Below are 27,089 nucleotides of genomic sequence, written 5' to 3'. Positions count from 1 at the left end.
CAACTTTTTTTGGGTGCCCTTTTCATAGATTGAAGCGCTGTGATAGGACGCTGTTCACGCCCCTGCTCTGGGGCATAATCAGCCCTGTAATGCAGCCTACATCGGCATCCTGGGAATGCCGCATAAGCCGCGGCCACATTGCCAATTTGACACCCTAATTCCTTAATTCAGTGCCTGAACTACGCCTCTTCCATTGAATTCGGCTAAACCAGTCGGATGCTAAATGGGTCGAATCGAGCAATGGGCTGATAGAGAAAAAGGTTAGGTTTACCAAAAGTCTAGTAAACCCCCACAAGATGAGCGTCGCCTAAACTACAGGCCAGACAGGGCACCATAACCCTACCCGCTGCACGGGAAGCTTTGCTCAGCAAGCATTGAGCTGGAGCAGCAGCAGCAGCAGCCAAACAATCGGACCTGGTCACATGACCCAGTAGGCGGTGCTGGGGATTCACCGGCCAGTAGCGTTTAGCGTCAACCCTGGATCCGTGGAAAATGAAAAGGGAAGGCGAATAACGGTACCCTACGGCACAAATAGAGATGATCCCCGAATACAGCAACGCATCTCCGTCGCGTAGATAAATAAATGCTCCCCATTTACAAGCACGGCACGGTGCGTTCGGTTCGCGAAAAATAAGCGGTCCACCATTGTCTGCGTTAGAAATTAGAATGGCCTGGATGTGCAAGGTAAGTGTGGGATTCCCCGCATACATTACTTTAAAAAATACTGTCTGATAACGTCCGTGCTGTTGTTTGGGCTCATCATGTTAACAGATGTGAACACCCGTTAGCTTGGTGATGCTGCAATGGAGCCCGCTATCCTCTACATGTCGGCACGGCCACGCATCTGCCCGGTGGACTGTAGGCTCCTCGGTGCGAAACGATCACTTAAAATGAACATTAGGCCATCCTCCCACAACACGTATTTTTTTTAATACAATTATATCTTTCCTATAGCCTGTAAGTGCTACTAACCTAGGAGGCTATGTTGTAACTCTATGCTTATTACAAAACAAGTTAGAAAGTGGAACTTCCTGAATTGGTTTAGGGTAATGCGTGTAAAGGACTAGGAGAACTTTGGCTGCGCGAATTATATTGTAACACCAGGAGCAGGGATGTGGACGACAGGCCCACATGTCTTAAAGAAGACTATACTTGCCAGTGTGGCTTCATCGTATTGTATTGTACAGATATTTTTGGATCTGAAACTGTCCATGCATACAATGCAAATTAACCATGATATGGTTTATTCCATACCTTGCGTGTCCAATGCAACACCCCACAATTTAGTGCAAAACACATTCTACAAGCCTAATTTAAAATGAAATATCAGCGTTATGTGGCCTGGTAGTTACCAAGATGTAGGTGGTGTAATCAGCATGGACTAGCCCTGTTATCATTTGAGAGGGTGTTGAATGTGACATTGCATTATCTCTGCGTGGATGTGTAGTATATGCCTCATAAGCAAATACTGAGCCTGACTCACCAAGCCCCTTTTACTGCGATGTGGAAAAAGTGTTTAAAAACACTTATTACCCATCCAGGCATTTGTGACCCATCATTATGAAAGTTGATGTAAATTACTTCAATCAATCAAATAGTCGACTGAAGTCATTTCCACTCTGAAATGTCCCATTTAAATGTGTAGTTACTACTTCCAGATGTGATGTACTGTTATGTTAATGTCAAATATGTGTATAGACAATCTCTACTGAACATTCCTTGATTAAGAACATTACTTCAGCCAGAATGAATTGGTTATTTTTGAAGTTATCTTTCAACCAGAGCCATCATGGAACATGAATTCCAAGCCAACTTGAGAGCTGGAGCGAATGAGTTGTAAATGCATTGTAAGAACACATAAAGACAGGAAAAATGTAAGGTCATGTCAAATAAGTCCTTCCAATCTCCCGAAAGAGGTGTGAGAGTCTTGTGTGTGAGCGTGGATCTCTTTTACCATTTAACAAGCTACTGAAATACATAGTGCGTCATGTGCAAATAAGTTCCAAATAAGTGAAAAATTTGCATTCGGACTCGAACTAGGTCTTTGTGATTACTATTTGCTTGGGAGAGCAAAAGTTAACATGTTGATACAATTCACACCCAAAAGAAGAACAGGCACCAATGACAAATCTGAATTAGTTTGACCCTATACAACATTGATAAAGTTTATCTTGGTCTAAAAGTTGACCTTGTGTTTCAGCCTCACTTATAAACTACAATAAAAGACAAATGGCTGTCTTGACCTCGCAGATTAGGGGTGTCTTTGTACTGGTTGATTGTCAATTGAAACAATCCAACAATAATAAGTCATCGTGATCCCTGGACCCTATTAACTATGGAACTATGTGACCAGGGTCTGTCCTGTGGCCCGTGGCTCATCAGCTCTCATGTGGGCGCAACAGTGAAAGGCTCTGCTGGACACAGAAAGGCCTCAATTGTTGCCCTGTACCGTTCCCATTGGCTGGTAGTGCCCCCCCCCCCCCCCCCCCCCCCCCCGTTCCACAACAGTGAATGAGGTGATGTCATCACTGCTTCTACTTCACAACGCCTGGTGCATCAAGGCCAACAGAGCTAGCTTGTGTTTCCATGCGCTGCAGGTCAGGCAGATGAGCACCACGAAGCAATTATTCATATTAGTGCAAATACAAAAAAAGAACACAGAAAGTAACAGACATACAGACACACACACACACACTGTTTGCACATACACACACTGGTGCAGACCCACTGTGCACACACACACATACCACGAGTGCAAACATAACAAAAGATAACATTGACTTTGTCACATACTTTTTTTGTATTGAATATCGGATGAAACACACACACACACACACAAACACACACACACACACACACACACACACACACACACACACACACACACACACACACACACACACACACACACACACACACACACACACACACACACACACTTCGCCAAGAGTAACAACAAAGACAAGATGCATTATTAGGATACAATTGTCACAGAGGTGGATTGTTTGTCAGAGAGACCAATCTTGGAGTGTACAGTTCCAGTGGAAGTCTTTCCCTGCAATGTTACAGAACATTTGCTGCATGCGTGAGGTTGTAGATGTAAGGATCTGAAGTGGGCCTCTTCTTTACTACTGGCCGGCTTGCAAAATGAGGAAGTTGTCTTGTTCAAATCAGTGCGTTTTCCAAGTCTTTGTCTCTCATAGATCACAGAGCCAGGATGCCGTGTTAATCCTTTATTTGTGGGCTCCTGCAGGATAACCCAACAACCAGCCATCATGTCTACATGGTTGACTCTCTTCTTGTCCCTCTCCTATTCTGATCTCCCGTTGTGTGTCCTCTCCCATTAGAATGTGTTGTTCTCCCATTAGGGCTAGGGACAAATGTTTGGCAGGAAGCGTGATAGTAACAGGATGGAGATTACGCGTATTTACTGTCTGATCAGTTAAAAGTAGGGGTTGGAGGCAGGGGTCTGGCAGGCAGGGGGAAGAGGCCAGGGTAAAGGTGTCATCATATCAAGGCCCAATCCCATTTCTACCCCTTCCCCCTCCCCCCTCCCCCTTACCCCTTCAAAACAAGGGGGAGGGGTAAGGGGAAGGGGTAAGGGGTAGAAATGGGATTGGGCCTAAGTGTTTGATCAGCTCATAGTTGGGGTCAGGAGCAGGGCTCTGGCAGGGACAGCGTTGAGGGCAGAGCAAAGTAATCCTCAAAGGGGGTTGGGGTTAGAGACAGATGTTTGGCAGAAAGGCCGCCGGAAACCATATCTACTCTCAAGGTCAACTTGTGAATGGAACAGGGACTGATGTTCCGGGAATATCTGGACCCGCAATTTGGCTGCCCAAAACATAATAACTATTTTGTTGCGAAGGCACGCAAAGGGTTACGAGCGAGCTAACCACATGCAAGACTCCACCGATGGCGTATTTGACGTTTCTTGTCTGTTAATCTAAATGTGCCAAATTTTCCTTTCTCGCGATTCAATTCCGATATCAATACAGCTTATTTTTGTAACAAGCAAGTTCCATCTGTCAAGACCGGCGACAAAGTCGGAAGGTTCCTCACGCCGCGAGTTTTACGGCGGCTTGCTTCTGTGTTGAATCACCGCCGTGTTCCGGGCTATTACAGCGATCATTTGCAATGTTTAAAAAGGTGCATTTGTGAAAAAGGTTTTCCCAGTCATTCACCGGGAACTATGTGTGATAGAGGCTCCAGACAGACCTCGGATTCTGGGCCCCGGGGGGGGGCTGTCTCGGCGGCCTGAGGCTGGGGCCAACCTGTGGAGCCCGGGCTGGGTGGGGACTTGGGGACCCCGGCACTCCGGTTTCCCTTTGAGCGTATCCTCTGTGTCCCTGACCTGGGCGTGAAGGCTGGCTGGGCTCCCCCGGATTCCTTTGTGTGCTTTTGAGTCTTATCGCACAGAGGAGGCGACTTGACAAGATGTGAGATTGGGTCCAAAGGTGTCGTCCGATGGCGATCGCACAATCACACACACACTTCCTCCGTTGAGGCTGTGTGTTCCGTGTTGGGTTTCTTGTTCTTTTCAAGTGTGTGTTTGGAGTTTACCTGCAGGTGGTTTGGCCTGATTGTTGTGGGTAAATGTGTGAGAACACGTGAAGCACACACACACACACATAGTCACACACACACACACACCCACACACACACACACACACACACACACACACACACACACACACACACACACACACACACACACACACACACACACACACACACAGAACACACACACACACACACACACACACACAGAACACACACACACACACACACACACACACACACACACACACACACACACACACACACACACACACACACACACACACACAGAAGCCATTGCTCTGGTAGCATATTTAGTGTGGGAACCAAGGTTGAGTTAGAATCATGCCAAAACCCTGCACACACGCAAAACGTGTTTTGCTCACGCATAACGATTCACACGCACACAAAACGTGTTTTACTCACGCACAATGATTCACACACACGCTCAGTGTGGTTTGCAAATACAAAACATCATTCACAAACTAATGCATTTTGCTCAGAAACAAATACAGTATGTTTTACACAAAGTACAAAAAAAAATCCTTCAAGTACACAAAACAATTCTACAAGTACGGAACACGAAAGCTGCGCGTGGATCGGAATGCATTTGCGCACGGATCAGCAGGGCGGAAAATTAGTGCCAAAAGTCACGTGACAAACAAATGTCCTGTGATTCACACTACACAACAACAGGTGGCGTTGTTCCGGCCAAACCGCACGGATTCCGTGCGGTTTAGCACTTTTACCGCGCCATTCTAGGGCCAGTTAGTGGCCTTCTTGGCTTTCCATAGAATCCACACACGGTTGGCCGGCATCAAATAAAGATTTTGGGGAGAAAAAAAGATCGTCCTGGCGGCCTTAAACTGCAAGCAAAATGCATTAGTTTGTGAATGATGTTTTGTATTTGCAAACCACACTGAGCGTGTGTGTGAATCATTGTGCGTGAGTAAAACACGTTTTGTGTGCGTGTGAATCGTTATGCGTGAGCAAAACACGTTTTGCGTGTGTGCGGGGTTTTGGCATGATTCTAACTCCATAGATAACCTTCCTCCAGGGCGAAGCAGGTGACCATGTGGCTGTCTGTTTGACCGTACCCACTCCATCTATACCATCGCGGACCTTTTGACCCCTCACATCCTACATAGCAGTAAGCAAAAGCTATCAATTTATCTAAAGCGATCTGTCTATCTGTAGAATACAGGGTCAGACTGTCTGTCTGTCGGTCGGCCTGTCTTTCTGTCTGATTAATCTCTTTATCTATCTAACTTTGTGCATCTGTCTATCTCTCTGCCTCTGTCAGCCAAGCCGTCCATCCTAATAATGGAATACCATTCTTCATTGTTATTGCCTTGACTACCAAGAATGCCGAGCGATATACTGTGATCATTATCACAAAGCGTTTTTGTTTCGTCCCCCTCCCACCCTCAAATACCATCCCTGCGTGGTAGTGCCTCCATCCATCACGCGGAAAACCACAGTTTCATATCGTTCCCGGACACACCCCTTGTGAATGTGACCGAGCACGTAATGTACTGATCGTCCTGATCATACTGCTGATTGCGGACAAAGCGCTCCTCTACAGCAATCAAATGTGTTATTCATCAGAAACACGTAGCCTCATTAAAAGTAATCCAAATCTAAAACGTATAGAGTTCATTCATTTTTCATTTTGTCATTAATGTAATTGCATAATTAAGGGTTAATCTTAATCAACTCTTAGAAAAAAAGCGTGCAACCACTTTTTAATTAAGTGGTGGATAAAATAGGATGCATTAACCCTTTATCCCGCTAGTTTTCGAGGGCATGAAACAAGTAATGCCCAAAAAGAGCCGGTCACATGACAAAACAGTGGTACCTGATTCACTGCACCTATCTGACCTTAATCAACTCATCCTGACCAGTTACACTTGGGATCACAGGGTCGTACGGCCTCGTGGATTACCGTCTACCTCTTAACAACTCTTAACCCCCTATCACCCTGAGTCTGGTCCAAGTAGACCGATTGGCTCTCGACTCGCTGACACAGCAAACTTGCAAATCTGTGGCTCGCCGACAGAGCCGCTAGACCTGATGTCAGATCCTCGGAGATCAGGCCAGGTGACGGTTGTCTGATGTGATGGTAGGTTCTGGGCGGCAACCCGCACGCCAATCAGAACACGCAATTCTTTAGAGGCTTGCCTTTGCATGGCTTCTGTTGCTGATTTTGCGTGGTTGACTGGGATGACCATGGATTTGCATTGAACACGGAGGAAGGAAAGAGGTTTAATGCTGGATCGCACTATGGGCGTGCGGATTTGGCACTGAATCACTAAGATCAATTTGCATTTTTTTGCATTTTCAGATTCATTTTAAATGCCCGAGACACACGCTGTTTATGGAGTGTTTGAAATCAGGCCAACACCTTTTCTTTTGCATGTATTAGATCAATTAATTTGACTGCTTTTTAGTATGTCTTGTAAAAGTTGCTCTTTGTATGCCTTTTACAAGGTTTACCAGTCATACAGATGGAGGTAATAGAGTTGGCCTCCAAAAGTAAAATCCCAAACCTAAAAGGAATGTGCTAAATAGTTTTGCAGTACACACTGATAGGGTACGGTCCACCTTGGGACACACTCGACAGAAAAGTCCAGGGTTTTTATAGTTCTCCCCGTAGGCTCTAAAAACGTATTTTCCAGCCATTTAACTCTAACTTAAGCGGGTAGCTGCTCCGCTGCTTCTAAAATAATCCTGGCTTCACCCATCTGCACATTTGCTCTGCTTTGGCCCAGGAATTTTCTAATTGTAGGTTTGGCCAATTTGGATCCCACCCACTGGCTCCGGCCTATCACAGGCCAGGCAGCGGCAGGCTGGCAGCGGCGGCGGCGGGGGGGGGGGGGGGGTGAGTCTCTCATGCACAGCCCTGGCAGCGGCGGCGGGGGGGGGGGGTGAGTCTGTCATGCACAGCCCTGGCAGCGTTCCCGACCACAAGCAGAAGTAGTTAGCTCCAGGAGGAGAAGCAAGCTGCTGTCAATAAGGTAGCAAGAAAAAATCCGTTAGTTAGCACCTTTTGTTCAGAATGTATACGGAAGCGTACGATTTCACACGGGCGGTGATTGTTACATAATTTCTCGTCATAACCCCATTGTTGAAGCCCCTTTACACCTCAACCTATAACAGGCCAATAAGTCTCATGTGGACCATGCCTTTATAGTATATCCATGCTTGGGAGGTGAACCGCGCGACGGCGGACTCCAGAGCCTCCCTTCCTCTCCTCTCACACGGAGACATGATGGAGGCGTGACATCTGGATGTAAGCCCCGCCTTGAGTCCCTCGCTGCTCCGCGTCGGTGGCTGCGGGCGCGTAACGAGCCGTGGATAATTCCCTATCTGCTTACACACGCCTCCGGCCTGTTGATCACGATGCAGCGCCGCCCTTGAACCCAGCCTCTGCGCAGGCAGAAAATCCCTTGTAATTGCATTAGTGCTTACCCCCCCCCCCCCCCACCACCACCCCTACCCCCCTGCAGCGGCCCCCGGGGGCCGGCTTTAAGGGCTCGGTTCAGAGTCTCCCCGAGGTCTCCGCTGGGTGTGATTTGTCCGGGTCTCGTTCAGGGGGTGGGTGGGGGTGAAACGCTTGCCTTTATAATGATCGACCCGCCCGGCCCCCCAAGGGTGTACGTGTCGACGCGAGGGCACCGTGTGTACTGCACACTGGACGTCCCGCATGGGTCTCTCACTCTCACCTCCACCTTCCCTCTCTCTCTCTCTCTCTCTCTCTCTCTCTCTCTCTCTCTCTCTCTCTCTCTCTCTCTCTCTCCTACTTGTTCTCTCTCTCTCTCTCTCTCTCTCTCTCTCTCTCTCTCTCTCTCTCTCTCTCTCTCTCTCTCTCTCTCTCTCTCCTACTTGTTCTCTCTCTCTCTCTCTCTCTCTCTCTCTCTCTCTCTCTCTCCCTCCCTCTCTCCTACTTGTTCTCTCTCTCTCTCTCTCTCTCTCTCTCTCTCTCTCTCTCCCTCTCTCCTACTTGTTCTCTCTCTCTCTCTCTCTCTCTCTCTCTCTCTCTCTCTCTCTCTCTCTCTCTCTCTCTCTCTCTCTCACACACAGCTTCCATATCTGTCTGTCTGTCTGTCTGTCTGTCTGTCTGTCTGTCTGTCTGTCTGTCTGTCTGTCTCTCTCTCTCACACACACAGCTTCCATATCTCTGTCTGTCTGTCTGTCTGTCTGTCTGTCTGTCTGTCTGTCTGTCTGTCTGTCTGTCTGTCTGTCTGTCTGTCTGTCTCTCTCTCTCTCTCTCGGTGGGGTTATGTGCTACGAGGTCAGTGCAGCAGGAGAGCCCTTGACTATAGCTATCACAGCCACTATGCTGTTGTTACCCCCCCCCCCTAGCAGTGTATCTACAGGGTCCAGACAGTTGGTTGTTCATGATGCCTTCGGTGAACTAAAGCCCTGTAACTGTGGGCTTGTGGAAGGATGTGAAGTAAGGATGTCTGATCTGCAAAACAATTGTAAGCATATATCAGGCGATGTTAGGTTCCCTGTGATGGACACTATCTTACCACAACAATAGTACCAAAGAGTGCTGTTCTTAGAGCGCTTCGGAAAAGAAGGATCCACACCACGTTTATATTTAGAGGTGCTAAACTCAGCATCTTGACAGTGACCCTGTGTTTCCTTAGTGGTTCGTATGGTCGTGGGTCTGGCGCTGTCCAAGAGAGAACAGCGTTCTCTGAGATTTCTACAGCCCAGTCATTTTGTTTGTGATTTTCATATGTTTGTTTGTCCTGGCAACCGGGCCTGGCAACCGGCCAGGCCCGGTTGCCATGGTACGGGCCACGCTCGCTTGTGTTTCTGACGGTCTAGCAGGTGGGGCAGACAGCTCGTTAGTCGTGTCGTGGCCCGACTGCCAGGCCGGCCCTTGAGGTTGCGGCGAGGCGCCCATCCGGTCTGGGGCGTGCGGTGGTGGTCTCGCTTCCCCCGAGCCCCTCGCCACGTTGTAAAAACGTCACAGAGAGGTTTATGCGGCGCATGGACACAGTCCTGTTGAAGGGGGAGTGAGCTACAGCAACAACAACTCAGAAGTGTTGACCTCCAAGATTTAAATGAACGGTGAAAGCCGACAAACTGATTGACTTTTGTTTTTTCAATCGTTGCCGGAGATTCTTGTGTGTAACTCCGTCTTTTCGTTCATTAAAGCATGTCATTTTGAGAGAAACTGAGAAAGGCTTGAGTGACAAATCGTCGTTACAGGCAAGTCGGCCGAGTTCAAATCCTAACGAATGTGCTCTCGAGGTTACTGTGGAAGGCTGTGAGGAAGAGGGAGCCACGTCTTTGATCAGAGTTACCCAGGGTAGCTGCAGTACGTGGCGGGCGGCCGAGGGCACGGACTTGGGGAGGAATGGGAGAAATTCACCCTCTTTCGACTTTATAAACTGCTTTTTTAACTAAACAAAAAGACCTGCATTTTATTACCTTCAAAAGTGATTTCTGCTTTTGAATTGTCTACTCATATTTCCTTTTTTAATTGCAATGGGAGACTGGCATCTCCAGACAATCCGAGACAGTTTCTTTGAGATGGTATCTGATATGCCGCGCTATGAACGAAGACATTCTCCTCTTTTTTTATATTGGACCTGTTTTCATGGGAAAATCTCTTTCTTCTTTCCCTTTAAATTTCACCATCTTAAGTTTGTCAAGGAATAATGGACCAAGGCTGCAATTCTGGTGCAATCTTCAATTTTCATTTTCTTAGTAGAAAGCTGCGTCCACCATATGACAGCGGGCACATCTGTCTTCCCAGCCGGTACACAGTTACCTCTGGTAAGTACACCAGGCGCTGGGCAATAAGGAGGGATTTATCATCACCATTACATGAGGACATTTTTACAATTTTGATATATATGCACCACAAAACATCTGCTCAAGTACTAAAATGCAACTGAGATTCAGTGCCGTAAAGTATACAACCATTAAAAAATGATTCTGAGACATCTGATTGTTGGTCTGACGAATACTTGGGTTATAACAAATCACCATCCCCATTTTCTCCTCAAACAATATAAAGAGACATTGAGTTAGTGAGAGTTTGTTTGGTGGCACGCATTGGTACTGTATATTGTGCTGACCAATGCAAAAGGAGGGCTCTGATTCCTTCTGATGTGTTTTTTTCTTAAACAACAGAGAGTGTTTATGGCACTGAAGGCGAGCGCCTACCCTGTTTACTAGACCAATAAAACTTGGTTGTTTCTTACAGTGGCGGTGGGTCGGCAATAAGAAAAACAACCACGCCAGCCTAGTCTTTTAAGAACCCTTCCTGTAAACAATCCTATTTGTTCGGAGCTTGTCTTAAAGTGTTAGAACTCACACCTCCACTCATTCATTTGTTGATCCCTGAATCAGATAGATCGCAGATAAAACACATGCACACACTTTTTCATTTTCATTGGATAACTCCTCTTCGTATGTTGGGCTCTGAAGGTTTGAACATCTCTTTATGGAGGTTTATGATAACATCTTCCATTCAGGCATAAAGATGACTTTTCCTTTTCCTCCTTTGCTCAGATCTTGCTGTAATGCATGGCATTTATTCATCTTCTGTGCTCTTTTCTATTCTTCTGCCCTCCTTACACATCATCAAAGGAGGAGTGTATCCTTCTCACTTCACTAAGTCCTGGAGAGGTAAAGATTTGGAGCAGGAAGTGGAACCAGGCTGTGATACCTCCGAGGTATCTTAGTCATCAATCCCTTTTCCTCGAGAATGGCCTGGTCTTTTTTGCTTATCTCTTGGCAGAACGCTGTTATGAACTCCATCCACCACTCTGTGTTAGCCTCGTGGCGGCAAAGAGAGAGCTTCTCCCGGCTACATATCGTAGAAATTAAAAAGGCTGACCAAAATTTCACCAGAGGGCAAACTTTTTTTCTTGTCTTATCTGACACTGCTGCTTTTCATCCAGCAAACATAACCCGTGTTTTGGAGAAAATATGAATCTCTTAATGTTAGGGATCTTGCACTATCGTCTGGCAAATGGAAATAGACTTTCCCTGGTCATTGTGTTGTCTTTGCCATTTTGAGCGAGGTATCAGAGTGTGTGTTTCCAATTCAGCTTCCCAAAGGGTGATTGGTAGAGGTAAAGATATTGTTCAGTGTAATTTGGGAACAGAACATAGCTGTCTAGATTTAAGGAATGGATGGAGAAATAGGTGTTGCAAGAAGTCTTTTTTCACTTTTGCAATTCTTTTTCACAAGAATCGCGGAAAAATATTTTAGAGACTATTGGTTTGAGAAGATCCATCTCTTTACCCGTTGCTCCCAGTTACGTTGTTTTGGCACAAATTTCTTTGTGTTGTTATTTGAATTATGAAGTGTGTGATAGCTCGATGTCTATGAGGCCATGGGGAGCTCTGCCATGTGTGCTGATGTAGACTAGGCCCTTCATCATTGCATCGGGGAACATCCAACACAGGTGTCCCTGTTCCACAGACAATTCAATCTTTTTACTTTTTATTGAACAAACCGTAATGAACATAAAAACCCTGAACTTTCCGTACGTCGAAAGAACGACCATCCATTCACAAGAAATACGCAACCTTGTTTTGAGGCAGGTTTTCCGTTTGGTTTCTTTGGGGAAGTGCATGGCCGATATTTGGGCCTGAAGTGTCCCTGTTTCACAGACGCGTCACCGAGGAGGCCCACGCGATGGTATGTTTCATTTATTGCCCGTGCACTCAGCCAATGAAACCAAAACTAAAACCAGCTTGAAAGGTATCGTCTTTCTGGTGAGTGGCAGATAGCCTTACCTTCGGATCAGCACTGGTCAACGGTCAGAAAGGACATGAGCATGAGAGGACCGTGTAAGGCTGTCTGGGCTTCTAGTGCCTCGATGCTGCTCAACGCAAACGTTTTTTTTGTGTGTGAGGGAGAATCGTTTTTATGTGATTATTACTTTTATTCTAATAATGGGTAGCATGGTCTGCGTGGTTCGGCATGTAGACCATGTGGAGGATCACGGCATGTGAGGAGCAAGTAGTTCATTGTGCAAAACTCCAACCTCCGTGCAAGACGCACGCATCTTATTGGGCCGTATAGAGCGTGCCCCGTAGTGTGCTCTGTGTGTTTCTGTAAACGTACTATGAAGCCCTCCCCGTCCCTACCTCTTTGCCAGACGGCGGGCGAGGAACAGGAAGTAGAGAGGAGGCCTCCCGATGTTTAATCCGTTATACTTCTGGGGATTACGTCCCACTGGATACACTGAAATGCATTAATAACATGGAGGGCCGATGGTAGTGGTGGTACATTCTGTGTTCAGCTTCTGTGTAGACACACACACACACACACACACACACACACACACACACACACACACACACACACACACACACACACACACACACACACACACACACACACACACACACACACACACACACACACACACATTTATGAGTATGACAGGGATTGTAATTATTTGAGATTGTGATGCTCGTCGAAAATACCTCTCAGAAAGGTTGAGTAATGGATGTGTGTGTGTGTGTGTGTGTGTGTGTGCTGTGTCTGTGTGTGTGTGTGTGTGGGTAAACAAAGGAAGGGATTTACATTTACTCAGCTGAGGTTGGGATTCTCGATGGCCCTGATTGTCATCACGAAGCACAGTCGTGCCATCCGCACAGATTAGTGTTTTTTGACCTGGTTTAAGGGATTTCATTTTCATATACCACCACTGATGAATTGTGTGTGTGTATGACTGTGTGTGTCAGTGTGTGTGTTTGTGTGTGTTTGTTTGTGTGTATATGTGTTTGTGTGTGTGTTTTTTGAGTGAGTAAATGTGTGTATATCAAAAAAAAGAGAAATAGAGAGAAAGAATGTTTGTTTGTTCGAGATTTTGTTGTTAGTGTGTGTGTGTGTGTGTGTGCATAAGAGTATGTGTGTGTGTATCTAAATGCGAGTGTGTGTGTGTGCCTGTTTGTTTCTGTGTGCGTGTATCGGAGTGCGAGCGTGTGTTTGCATGTGTGTTTGCATGTGTGTGTGTGTGTGTCTGAGTGCGAGTGTGTGTTTGCATGTGTGTGTGTGTGTGTGTGTATCGGAGTGCAGAGTGTGTCATGCGAGGTGTCTCCATAACTGCGATGGGGCAGTAGAGAGCCTCCTGCGGTTCAGACAGCGAGCCAGAGCCGCCGCCGGCCGCCGCCGCCGCCGGGCCTTCTGGAGCGCTGTCAGAGGCCCGAGCGGCAGGGCCATGCGCTCAGCGCCGGATTTGCATTTAAATAGGTTTCCTATAACATCCCAGATTTATGAGCACCGGTATAAACAAAGCCTCCCAATCTACCAGCAAATAAAATGCAAAGTGCAACGCGAGGGAAGCGGAGCAGGGCTGTTCATTTGCCAAGTGCACACAGTGGAATATAATTTGAGAACACTGCAAGTATCCTTGGGGACAAATGTCAAATATATAGAAATCCTTCTAAAACAGCCTCTGCTGGCTAAATCACAAGGCTCAACATTTATTTTGTGGGAATACGCTAGTCTCAGGCCTGGAATTTTTGGGAAGAGATTTCTAGACAAGAGGATTAAGAGTAAAGAACTCAAAATATCCATTTAAGATGTAAAGGCAGCAGCGGCCAAATAAACACGGCCTGTTTTCCCTGTCTCGCCGCGTCTGGCGCTACTAGTCCTGATGCTTGTGCAGCACGCCCTCTGCTGGCCATAGCAGGGACTCCCACACCGAACACAGCTCGACTCATATCCAGGCGCAACGGGCAGATACAACATCTTTGAGCTGCCATTGAAATAGTTGAGATCGAAAACCTCAGTTTTTGTCTTGGTTTTAGTTACTGCATCGAATAAAAATGATGTTGAATGTTGAAGTAATAGAGAGTCAACGCATATTCTCTCGAACTTTCAGATGAACAAAATCACATTGAGGTGTGAAAGGCATTGTTGAATAGAGTGGCACTTGCAAGGGAGTCTCCAAAATACAAGATTGTCTCCAAATTTCGTTAGCATTCCCCGGGCAAGCACACTATCACAGTTCTACAATTGAGAGGCTTTAGTATAGCGCGACCTTGCTTTAAGTATGCTCGAGTTTGAGGTAACTGGATTCAATGCCTGAGAGCTTGCTTTTGTTTACTCTCCCCTCACAGTAGCTTACTGAGCAACAAGGCACATGAGGGGGAGAGAGAGAGAGAGAGAGAGAGAGAGAGAGAGAGAGAGAGAGAGAGAGAGAGAGAGAGAGAGAGAGAGGGAGAGGGAGAGGGAGAGAGGGGGAGAGAGAGGGAGAGAGAAACAGAAAGAAATAGAAAGAGAGACAGAAAGAGAGAGAAAGAGACAGAAATGGAGCAAGAGAGTTAAAGAAGCAGAGGAGAGAAGCAGAAATATTTTCAAGAAAGACTGAATTAAATTGGATTATTTTTTCCTGTTCAATAGAGAGTTCAACAAAGATATTTAGGCAGCTGGGGAAGATGGTGTTTTTCCAACTTAAATGTTTTCCACCCTAACCCCTTGCAGGGCTGTGTAAATAGCTACCAGATATGTTTTTTTTTCCGGAAGTAGTTTTCCCTTAGGATGAACTTCTTGTCTTAGTTATTTCAGCTTCAGTTTGCATTATTGTAGAACGATGTGTTTCTTAAGCAAAAGGCAGCGGTGTTTGGGAGAAATTGTATCTTTTGTCAGGCCTAGAGGTTTGGATTGCACAACACCACACATAGGACATGAACAGCTCATTTACCTCAGGTTTTGGATTTTTTGTTCAACTCCAAAGTAGTGTTGGAGTCGAGGGAGTGTTACTCACACATCATTTCTCAATGCGTTGGCGTATTGAAAGTAGTGCTGTCAGGGAGATGGCTGTGGTTGTGGTCAAAGGACCAAAGAATCCTTCTCGTATTGCACCTTCATCGGCTCCTTCCAGAAAGAAGTGACAGCGGCAATTATTCTTAGCTCTTAGATTTAGAAATAAAATGTCACTTGATATTTAATTGGGCAGACATTCTGAAAGGTGTAAAACACCTGCCTCTTGTTAGTATCAATGAAAATGGACTAACTGTCACTATCTTTTACATAAACCATGAGCCATGCATGCTGGCACCTGACTTTAGAGAAACATACCTTTAGAAATGAAGCATTATCGCTCCAGGGAACTTGAATACGTGATTTGCTTCTGACTTGTTTAATTAGGCTCTTGTTGGCAATCTATTTTCCGGCTGAAACTCTGATAAATAATTGACTTACCTTAAATTATTAACGTCAATACTTAAACTTAAACACGTCTTGGGTACTTGAATAGGGATTTTTAGTGGGAGGAATAGCCTCCGTGACCTCACAAACTCACAAACCAAGTGAGTGTCCTCACAAACTCACAAACCACCCTTCTCTCTTCACATGTAGGTGTACATTGCAATTAAAGTGGTGAAAGATGTGCATAGCAGTTGGTTTACTATCCATAAAGAGGCATCGATTTTGTCTTGTCCTCTAAAGCCCATTTTTAATTCTGCAATGCCATCGGCAAACAGATGCTTGCTTTACTCCCAGTGGCAACTCCCACTCGTACCCAGAAATAAAACCAGTGGCCAACCCGTCTTCTGCCTCTTTGTATGCAGACTCGATCCAATCTGCACGTTTCTTCTCCAGCACTTCTCCTGAAAGATTGCTTTTGACTGCGGTAACGCCGCTTGGCGGCCGGGCTGGCTTTGTTCCGCCGAAGGTAGGGAAACACGTCCTTTATCATCGTCAGAAAAACGGATGCATCATTAGATAGAGCGAAACCTTTAAGCCGGAGAATAGCTTCAATATCACTAAGTAAAGGAGAAAAATGTGACAAGAGAAAAATGGGTGAGATAAATAATACACGCTGTGAGGGTCCAAGAGCTGTTAGAACGAACCGCTCATTCCTGACACTCAAGACCGTCAGACTCAGTGATGAAATCTTTTCTAAACAGGGTTTTAAATGAAGAGTTCGTTTTTTAGTGGCTCCACGCAGTTTGTTGTCTAGTTATACACACATCCCTACACACACGCGCGGGGACACACAGACTTACAAACACACACACACACACACACACACACACACACACACACACACACACACACACACACACACACACACACACACACACACACACACACACACACACACACAAATAATTATTTCGTTTTTATTTATTTTGTATGGGTTGGTAACAAAAACGTCTCCAGACTTTGCGTTATCTTTTTGTGCGTGGCAGTTGGCCGAGGCAGCCGAGGACAGGGCGGGAGCCGGAGGGCCCTGTGAGGAGGAGAGCGTGAACATTGCACATAAATAAGCACACACATCCCTTCAGCGCCCAGTTCATATGATATTAATAGAGCTAGGAGCTTAAACCAAACGCTCTCCTGCTCGTCCATCAGGGTGAGCTGGCTTATGTCGACGCCGTCTTGACAACGTGTCCTGTGACGCCCTAGTTACAGGAGATACAAACTCCTCCTTCAGTTTTAAAGTTGGAGGACGCCTTCTAATAACCTCAGCTTCAATTGATAAATCGATGAATGGACGCAGACAAACAAAAAAAATATTGGTTCGATAGCGCAACACAGTGCAACTTCATATTCAAATTATTTTTGTCCCCGATGGGGGAGGGGGGAATCAAACTCCGTCAAGATCAAAAGTATTTAAAATTTGCATCACAGCTTTGTAAGAGCAGCGACTATCTGTGTGATGTAGCCTGCTGCAGATGGCTATCCCCTCTGCCTCTCCCTCCCACAAAGCATTTGATGTTCCTGTATAGGGAGCGATGCCTAACACAGCGCTCAGCCGTTTGATGTGGGGGTGGTGGTGGGGGTGGGGGTGGTGTCGGTGGTGGTGGGGGTGGGGGTGGTGGTGGTGGTGGTGGTGGTGGTGGGGGTGGTGGTGGTGATGGTGGTGGTGGGGGTTGGGGTGGTGGTGGTGGTGGTGGTGGTGGGGGTGGTGGTGATGGTGATGGGGGTGGTGATGGTGGTGGGGGTGGTGGTGGTGGTGGTGGTGGTGGTGGCGGGGGTGGTGGCGGTGGTGGGGGTGGTGGTGGTGGTGTCATTTGTGCACTTGAGCTGGCCGTCACACTAAGGTACACCTAAAGCACAGGTTCAATCATCTTTGGGAGGAGGGAGATAAAAACGGTAAACTTCAAAGGTAAGATGTGCTGGGTCACCCTTTAATGGAAACCTGGCGTGTTCTTCCCCTTACCCAACATTTCAATTCGATCAACAATGGGTTGGAGTAAGCCAAAACATGTGCTCGCCTCGGTAGTACTCAGGTAGCCTCGGGTTCAGCGACATTGCGGCAAACATGTATAGCAGCAGTCCTCGACGCAGTCTCTCTCTCTCTCTCACACAATCTCTCATTCACTCAATCTCTCACTCTTTCTCTCTCTCTCTCTCTCTTGCTCACTTTTTCTCTCTCCCTCTTTCTCTCTCTCTCTCGCTCACTTTTTCTCTCTCTCTCTCTCTCGCTCACTTTTTCTCTCTCTCACAAGCTCTCTCTCTCTCTCTCTCTCTCTCTCTCTCTCTGTGTCTCGCTATCTCTCTCTATCTCTATCTCTCTCTCTTGCTCACTTTTTCTCTCTCACGATCTCATTCTCTCTCTCTCTCTCTCTCCCCCTCTCTCTCTCTCTCTCTCTCTCTCTCTCTCTCTCTCTGTCTCCCCCTCTCTCTCTCTCTCTCTCTCTCTCTCCCCCTCTCTCTCTCTGTCTCTCTCTCTCTCTCTTCTCTCTCTCTCTCTCTCTCTCTCTCTCTCTCTCTCTCTCTCTCTCTCTCTCCCTCTCTCTGGCACTCTCTCTGCATTGATCTCTGGTTTGAGGCCTGCCAATAGCGTCTCCTCGTGACACCTTTCCCCCCTCGACCCGCTATCCGCTGCCATCCATTATCCGTGACGTTAGCTTGCGCTAGCATTCTGCCCACTGGGGTAAATTGCTCCTTCCGTCAGCCGATCGTTGACCGCACTACGGACGAGGGAGTATAGAAAGAGCACAGGCCAACGCTTACTGCGATTATTATCGCCGCACAGATGGCCAAACAGAGAAGTCGATGATGGTGGCTGACATGTATCAAAATCAAATCTTCTCAAATAAATAAAACCATGGCAGTTACTATGATGATCCGCCAGCTCAGCTGTTGGACATTCTTCAAGGTTACATAATTGGCCGGACATAAAGGAAAGAGAAGAAGAGGGGAAAAAACAATGCTCTGAATGGCCCATGGGCCATTCAAGCTTGAGCCTGTGTCATCAATAAAAGCCCAAGCACAAAGCAGAAATAGGACTCAGGACTCATGGTCAAACTTTAATGGGAAATATTGATTCGATCTAACTCTTGGGCACGTCCAGTTATTTGGGAAAGTGCACATTTTTTAAATGCTCATTTTTTGCTTTCATGAGCAGTTAAGGGTAAGTGGTCTCCAGCTCACAAGCTCCTCCTACAGTACGCCCAAATATAGGCAGTGGAAAGAAGATTTCAAGTTTGAGAGAGTAAAAGCCCTGAATCTGGACTTTTGAGACCATCTATCTAGATGAGGTGGTCTAATCTAGGCACAACCAAGAGCTATAGCAAATTAAACGTCTGGTCCGTCTCTTACTTTTACCTACAGAACCTTAAACTGTCCACCACTGAACATATTTTCCAATCTCTCTTGCCCAAGGGGACTTCATAATATAGTATTTATTAGGACCAGGGAGAGGGCCATCCTTTAGAAACTAGTCCTGGTCTATAACTTAAAATGCCCAATACTGCGCTTTTTATTTTAAACTATATCCTGCCCTCTTTCAATTTTATGTTACCATTCAGCAATATAGACTCATAGACACAGCTTGGGCGTTTAGCTTTTCACCTGTTGGCCATTGAGAAGCTCAGGTCCAAACCAAGCCTTTATAAAAAAGTTCACTTGACTTGACGTTCACTGCTTTCTATTTCATTGTCGTTTTATCTCTGTCTGCCCGCTTGTATTGTACCACATGCGCTTTTCATCCCTTGTTCAGCCTCAAGTTTTCCTTCATTCTCTCACTGTTCTTCTGGAGTACTTTTGGTCTTTCCCTGCCCGAGGACTTAAGGTTAGAGGAGACTTGAATCTTTAGGCCTGGGGAGACCTTCTGAGTGTTTTATTGCTATAAAAATAAACTAGCCTTGACCGGACCTTTGCTGATGCACACATCTACCATCTCCATCTCTCTCCCAGCGTATCTCTCGGTGAAATGATCATTTATGCATGAGTTTATCGGAATATAAAATGTTGTGTAAAACCCACACATACGCGTACACAGTTTTCAGATACAGCTCATGCAATGTAGTTCACTGAAGCAGTGTAGTGCTCTCTCTCTCTCTCTCTCTCTCTCTCTCTCTCTCTCTCTCTCTCTCTCTCTCTCTCTCTCTCTCTCTCTCTCTCTCTCTCTCTCTCTCTCTCTCTCTCTCTCTCTCTCTCTCTCCCTCTCTCTCTCTCCCCCTCAAAGAAAAAAATAACAATGAAAACCTAGACATGATCAAATGTAAATCCGAAAAATGAAGCACAAATCAAGAATTTCCAAAAAGACCCAAGGTTCCAAGGCCGTCTCTCTGTGTGTCCCCCCTCCCTGCAGCGGCGGGCGGTGATCGCCCTCAGCCTGGCCGTGGCCGTGTCCCTCCTGGTGGTGGTGGTCAACTACTCGGAGAAGCCGTACGTCCTCCTGCAGCCCGTGTTGGGCCAGGCCTTCGGCGGGCGCTGGATGTTCTCCCGCCCGCCGCAGCCCTCCTTCACACCCCACACCGGCTACCTGAGTGTGCCCCAGCAGGAGGTGAGCGCGACACACTCGACGGTGCGACTCTTGGTCCTTGCTCAGGCAGATGTATCTGTGTTTTTAATTTTTTTATATATTGAACGTGTTAAAAAGAATACTAACAAAATAATGAGCAATAAAATGCAAGAAATAAAATAAAAAGCAAACAAATGGGATCCTAATGATCCTAAACAACGAGGACATAACTCAAATAATGCTGTTCTACCCCCTCTTATTTTCTTATAACTATTATAGAAAATAAATATTCAGTTCGAATCAATCAGTGTCTATGATGTTCAGCTCGTAGGTCAAAACAAATCAAAGCTTTTGGACCAAACAGTAACAATGGTGGACGCCTGGTCGCCAATCTTTAGCATGTACGCAAGCCGCAGCAATGCTCGACTTATGTGCACGCTCCAGCTTTGTGAACAGGACCTCTTCAAAAGGGGTGAGTTGCTAGTTCTCATACCACGTCTCTGTGCGAGGGATAGCGCGCCGGCTAGCGTGAAGACATCAGAGACTAGCTAATGTGAAAACAGAGGCCGCCTCATATGGAAATAATGTTTTCCAAATTTGCCGTCCAGGGCTAACAAAGTATCTTATTTTATATGCCTGCAGGACTAGCTGTTTCTCGGTGTTGGTGTTATTTCGTTTCCAAATGAGGTTCGCCCTTGAAATGTGGTCTGCAGCCCAATTCAGAAACGTGGAGTGCAGGCACATTGGTGATGAAATTATTTGACTTCTAACTCTACAAGTGGGTGAATCCAGCGCACACCAATCGAACACACAAACACACACATGCATTTATATTATACATTATACACACATTATATTTCTATTTCCATCAATGTAACACTTGGTATTCTTCACCAAACAAAGCTATTTCCACGGCTTCGTGTGAGCAATAGACCTGCCATCGTACCAGACTCACCTCCACGCTACAAACCTCATTCAGCCACAGCCGCCACGAGAGCAGCTCCTAATCGTTTTTCTTTACTCATTATCGCTGCGTTTTGTGATTGGGTTGGAAAAAAGGCAGTTTGAAGTCTCTGGGTACGCACGTGAACCCCGAGCCCCTGCGTCTAAGGACCGCCTCCTGCTCCCGTCGCGCCGCCGCCGCCGCCGTGGCGTCTTCTCCCCGCGCAATTTATGGAAATTGAAATATCAAAGCCTGTTAATTCCCCACCGCATCAAAATGTAAAACCCAGCAGCTGCGTGTTTGCTAATCAGGGACGGTGGCTGGCTGGGTGGGCAGGAAGAAAACAGGGAAATTGAACTTGGAGGCAGGAGTGGAGACGAGAGAGTATTAGCTTCCCGCTCAGTGGGGGGGGGCCCGGAAAAAATAATACACAGCATGGATTTGTAAACAGAAACGTGCACGCCATATTTCCCAGTCGGCGGGGTATCGAACGCCGGGTTCTCCACGAATCCTGATCAGTGCCCCCCCCCCCCCCCTGATGCCTGTAACGAACAGCAGATGCTTGACCCCCCCCCCCCCCACCCCTCCCCCCACGTTCCCCTCCCCCTCCCTTCTCATCTCCCTCCACCTCCCGAGGGCACCGCCCACACCAATCCCCAAAAACGCAATCGACCCCCCCCCCCCCCACCCCCCCCCCCCGAACAAGATCAGACATCTCCCGCTGGCACGCCGCCCCGAGCCCTGCCTGCTCTATCATCACTCACCCCCCCCCCCCCCCCCCCCCCACACAGGAGGTGTATCCCACCTGGACCGCAGAGCGGCCGCTGAAGAGGAATTAGGCCCTTTTATTTCATTTTAGCAGCAGGGAGGCTGGGGAGAGATTGGTGATGGATATGTGGGAGGGAGGGGGGGAGGAGGGGGGAGGAGGAGGAAAGGTTGGAGGGAGGGGAGGGAGGAGGAGCAGGAGGGGGGGGGAGGGGGCGGCGGCGCTGATTGGCCTCAATGTCCGTGTTGTCGTTAAGGGCTCGTCCGGGGGGTTTTGTGATGAGTTGGCGAGTGGGTGGGGGTGTGGGTGGGGGTGTGGGTGGGGGGGGGGGGACACATCGGACGGTCAAGGTGATGTCTGGAGCCATTAGGGAGGTACTGCGGTCGCCCCGGTCCGATCCATCCCGCCGTTGTTACCGCGCCAAAGTGAAACCCCCCCGCGGGACGGCGGCCGATCGTTTCCTTCGGACTAGCGGGGCAATTTTTCCTGATGATCGACCGCGACGTCAGGTCCCTGTCCCGGCCGACGCCCGTGGGCGGGGGGGGAGGGGGGGGGGGCACCATGGAGGGGTGGGTGAGTAGGGGACCGCCTGACCGCCTACCTCCGGATTGAGCGAGCGCCCAACGCACCTGATTGGCCCTGATTCGCCCGAGCCCGTCTCTCTCTCTGTGATGAAGGGGATGCTGGGAGAAATGGAGGCCATTCGTCTCGCCCCACTCGACCGCCGCTCGCACGCAGGACTTCAAACGGGGACTCTTGTGTTTCATTTCAAAGCCCTCCAATAGTCCTCGCTGGGAATGAACACACGGGCGCAGCGAGGGGCACTTTGGTTCTTTCATACCTCGGATCACTTTGTTGATCATTTTAATGAGGACCCCGCTGGCGACCCGGGCCGTTACGTAAAGAAAGGAAAACAAGCTGTGGTAAGAGAAGTGCTGAAGAGACGCACGCGGGCTCTTCAGCCGGCCCCCTTCAGGCCCCCAGACACGGGGCTCCGAGGCGGATTACGTTCCGGCTCTCTCTGTCTGACTTCATCAAACCCTGAGGGGATGTGTGGAGCCAGGGGCCTTCACCGCCTACCTCTGGGGCCCGAGGTCAGCGGTTGGGGGGTTCCTCCTTGTTTCAGGATAAACAGGCTCTATTTGAATGCTGTTATGTGCCTTCTGGCACCGTATTTACATTTAAAGTACATCAATCTGAATCATTAAACATTTTAAAAGTTATACAACTAACTCCAAAACGGTTGTTTACTTTCCAAATGAATGATGTATTTTGATGTTAACAATGTGAGTAGGTGTTAGTCATTAACATTAGTATTGAGTATGCTTCCGCTCTCATTAAAAAATAATAACATGCTAGACTAGGCAAAAGCATAATTAACGTTAACATGAGTTCATTGGAATATAAAATGTTGAATAAAACACACACACATATGTACACAGTTTTCAGATACAATTAATGTAATATTGTGCAACGACAAGCCTTGATCTCTCTCTCTGACTCTGTCTGTCTCTCTCTCTGTTTCTCTCTCTCTCCCTCTCTCTCCCTCTGCCTCTCCCTCTCCCTCTCTCTCTCTCTCTCTCTCTCTCTCTCTCTCTCTCTCTCTCTCTCTCTCTCTCTCTCTCAAATGTCTTCATCTTGGGTAACATTTTGTTTTCGAGGGCTTTCATTTTTTCATACGGATTATATATCCAGGGCTATTGTTTTTCCAATATTACTTATAGCATAAAATAACTAAAAAAGATAAAATGTGATTCATAAAATATCCGATCATTAGTCTCGGACGCCCAGGTCTGAAGAGTGCTGCATGGAACTATACCATGCTCCGTTTGCAAAGCCCCGAGAGCTAATTCCAGCTCTTCATTCTTCTTTTTCTCCCCTTCATCAGAGGGCTATTAAAGTCCTAGGGAGGCATTTGGTGCTTCAGCGAAGTAATTATCGCTTATTAATGAATTCATTTTGGGAGCATTCTAACGAACAGGCAAGGTCAAGCACTCACTGCGGTATTGTAGAGCGTTCCGTCGACCTGCATGCTAAGGGAAACAAAACTCTTTTAATTCATTGACACCGCCGGCTATGTGTGGGTCTGGCCGTTAGACGGTGTGATTAATAAGTGGGGGTTTAAACAACGGTGATTATAAAAGGCTTTGTGCTTCACGCTCTGTGCACTGGTACACTCTCGGCCATCCCCCCCCCCCCTCCCTCGCCATGAATTACGTCACAACAGCTGGGCTAAGAGCGCTTTGTGGTATTGTCGCACATTTACGACGGCAGAACGAATGTCCGCCGGTTAGCTCCGTGAGGCTGCACAGGCTCCTCTCCGGCGCCTTGCTCAACGGCACCCTGGCAGCGCTATTAGGTGGAGGTGAACGGTTGGCCGTACGAGCCGCCCGCGCTGCTCGTTGATGTGATTGATGATATGTGGGTTTGCCGGTCGCATCGCGCAGCAGGAACGTCAAAGGAGGGTCTCTGAAGTCTCTCTGAGCCGGGTGCCGCTCGATGGAGTCCACACACACACACACACACACACACACACACACACACACACACACACACACACACACACACACACACACACACACACACACGTCAGCTGGTGACGGGGGTTGATGGATGCTGAATATGTATTCTGTACTCTGCGTCTGCTTTCCATGCATCCATTACGGCGGGCCCGGGAGCGGTCTCCGGGTAGAGCCGCGGCGTCACGGGGGGGCCGGTGTAATATAATCAGTTATCCATACTAAGTGAATCACGGGACCCTTGCTTGTGGATCAAACGTTTCTTGTTGAGTGCAGGACAAAAATAATGGAAAATAAAAGGTATCTGCCAGAGGTTTTTAATGTTACATTGCGTACTGTACAGAGCATCGTCATTCTCCATTAAGCAAATGATTGCGCAAGGCTTAGTCATGACACTACTCCTACCCCTCCCCCCCCCCCCCCCCCCTTTATTTGTATTTCTGCATTAATTAAGTTAGGTTTGGCTCGATCTAAACTAAATCAGCTGTATGATTGACCATTGAGTTCAACTCCTTTTTCCAAGTCAAAATGACAGACAGAGAGTCAGTCGCCATCAAGGTTTCACAACGCTTTGCATAGACAGAGCAACGGCAGGTGTGATTGTTGTTGTTTACTGAAGAATGGACTCATAATCCCATGATGCATGGGATGTCAGAATGCCCTGAAGGGATGCCAAAATGTCCAAAGTCCTTTCAAATGGTTGGTATTCTGAGCTCACTCCATTCTAAAAGGGCTGCATGTTGTTTGGGACTTGCTGGTGGAGTACTCCTCGCATCCATTTTGATTATAATTTCTGCTGATAAATGGTGGCATTTTGAGCTATTAACATTATTGAAAAATATGAGCATGGCTGAATCCCTGAAAACAGAAATCGTATTATCTTTAATTGCACATCCGTCAATTACGTGGATCAACCAGACGGTAGCGAGAATTTCCGACATGTTGAAATTGTTTACCTCCTGTTATGAGTGGGGAGAGTGTACATAAAACATATTCATTTGGTGGAGTGGCCAGCATTTATTATCTAGGGTAAGAAAGACACTGGTGCATTTGCATTAAGACACTTGGTTATTTGTAAAAATCCAAGCTTGATGGATTCTTCATAAGCTTTGTGACCTTGACGAGTCCAAATTCCATTAGTGTAATCAACTGCTGCTTCTAAAAGCAGTGACATTAATCTAAGGGGGCAAAAACATGAAAATATCAAAAGGGCACAGACACAAAATAAGAACTCAATTTTGCGGTACATCATGCAACACCCATTTGCAAGGGGCAAGACAAACTGCTCTTTTGCTGACTCTCCTGCATGATTCATCATTTTAACTACACTGCGATGATATTACAAGATTACAGCATGTAATCCTGCAGCCGGGTTTCATTTGGATGGAACAAAAGCGAGACAAAGGGGCATTGGACCCTCTTCTGAAAGTGCCTTAAACAGGACAAAGCTATCTAGGGTGAAGATAATTCACAGGTTTGCATATCGGAGACAGGAATATCTAATGCTGGGGCTATGTCCATGGAAAAATGGATCCATAGTTGGCCAGGCATTTTTAACGCTCGTTCAACGTGCAGTGTGAGAATTGGTCTTGGTTGCTGCGCCCATCAAACGAGACGGGTCAACAAATAACAACACTAATAAGATACATTTGTATACGATTATACGATTCTGAAACCTTCCGTCCACCGCCATCTTATCTTAAATGAGTGCGGCCGAACTGAACAGAACGTCGTCGACGTGAATTGACCACAGGCGAGCACACTAAATAGCGCCCTCTGCAGGATGGAACCATTCATTCGCTTCCATTCATACCATTCATACCACATTTGCTCATCCGTACTCGCATTTATCAGGTCTCCCTAATTCTTCTCCCCCCTGCAGCCGCTGAAGCTGCAGTGCGAGCTGTGCAGCATCGTGTCCAGCTCGGGCCAGATGCTGGGCCAGGGGGCGGGGCCCAGCATCGACCGCTCGGGCTGCGTGTGGCGCATGAACAACGCGCCGGTGCGCGGCTTCGAGGGCGACGTGGGCCGGCGCACCACCCTGAGGGTGGTGTCCCACACCAGCGTGCCCCTGCTCCTCAAGAGGCCCCAGCACTTCTTCGGGGCGTCGTCGTCGGCGGGGGGGGCCGCGTCGGGGGCCAACGACACGGTGTACGTGGTGTGGGGGCCCCTGCGCAACATGCGGCGGGACGGGAGGGGCGTGGTGTACAACATGCTGCGGCAGGCGGCCGAGCGCTACCCCCGGTCCCGCATCTACGTCACCACGGAGGAGCGCATGAACCACTGCGACACCGTGTTCAAGAAGGAGACCGGCAAGGACAGGTGAGGCTCCCCCCCCCCTCTGTGAGACCTCTCTGTGGGACCCCTGGCTCGCAATGAATGTGGTCTAACCCTTCTCTCTTTTTAGTTTTTTCTCCTCTTTGATTCTTTGCATTGCTGAACGAGGTAGGGGGCGGGGGGGGGGGGTTGTCAATGTTTACCCTTCAGTGCTTCCCTGGGCTGCGGCTCGCTGCTGGAATATTGATAGCGTTGAACTTTTATCGATGTCCAGGGCCCGAGCGCAGCACTCTGCTCTCCCTGCTGCTCTCTGAACCTCGCTTTCATCAAGTGCG

General features: G+C 47.6%; 1 protein-coding gene across 1 annotated transcript; it reads left to right on the top strand.

Annotated features, from left to right (window-relative positions):
• Positions 1–429: 429 nt before the first annotated feature.
• st6galnac3 (ST6 (alpha-N-acetyl-neuraminyl-2,3-beta-galactosyl-1,3)-N-acetylgalactosaminide alpha-2,6-sialyltransferase 3) lies at positions 430–26,803 on the top strand. The gene is made up of 3 exons (XM_056597511.1): positions 430–684; positions 20,097–20,291; positions 26,360–26,803. Exons 1-3 carry the CDS (start codon positions 667–669, stop codon positions 26,801–26,803), a joined length of 657 nt encoding a protein of 218 aa, XP_056453486.1. The 5' UTR covers positions 430–666.
• The last annotated feature ends 286 nt before the right edge of the window (positions 26,804–27,089 follow it).

The sequence above is a fragment of the Gadus chalcogrammus genome, chromosome 8, assembly GCF_026213295.1.
Source record: "Gadus chalcogrammus isolate NIFS_2021 chromosome 8, NIFS_Gcha_1.0, whole genome shotgun sequence".
NCBI lineage: Eukaryota > Metazoa > Chordata > Actinopteri > Gadiformes > Gadidae > Gadus > Gadus chalcogrammus.
The sequence above is the reverse complement of the archived record's forward strand: the minus strand, read 5'-3'. Positions and strand labels throughout refer to the sequence as shown.

Bases quoted from the DNA above. Each gene is read 5' to 3' on its own strand.
- st6galnac3 (XM_056597511.1), top strand. The intron at 20,292-26,359 runs GTGAGCGCGACA...TCCCCCCTGCAG, and splicing joins TGAGTGTGCCCCAGCAGGAG to CCGCTGAAGCTGCAGTGCGA.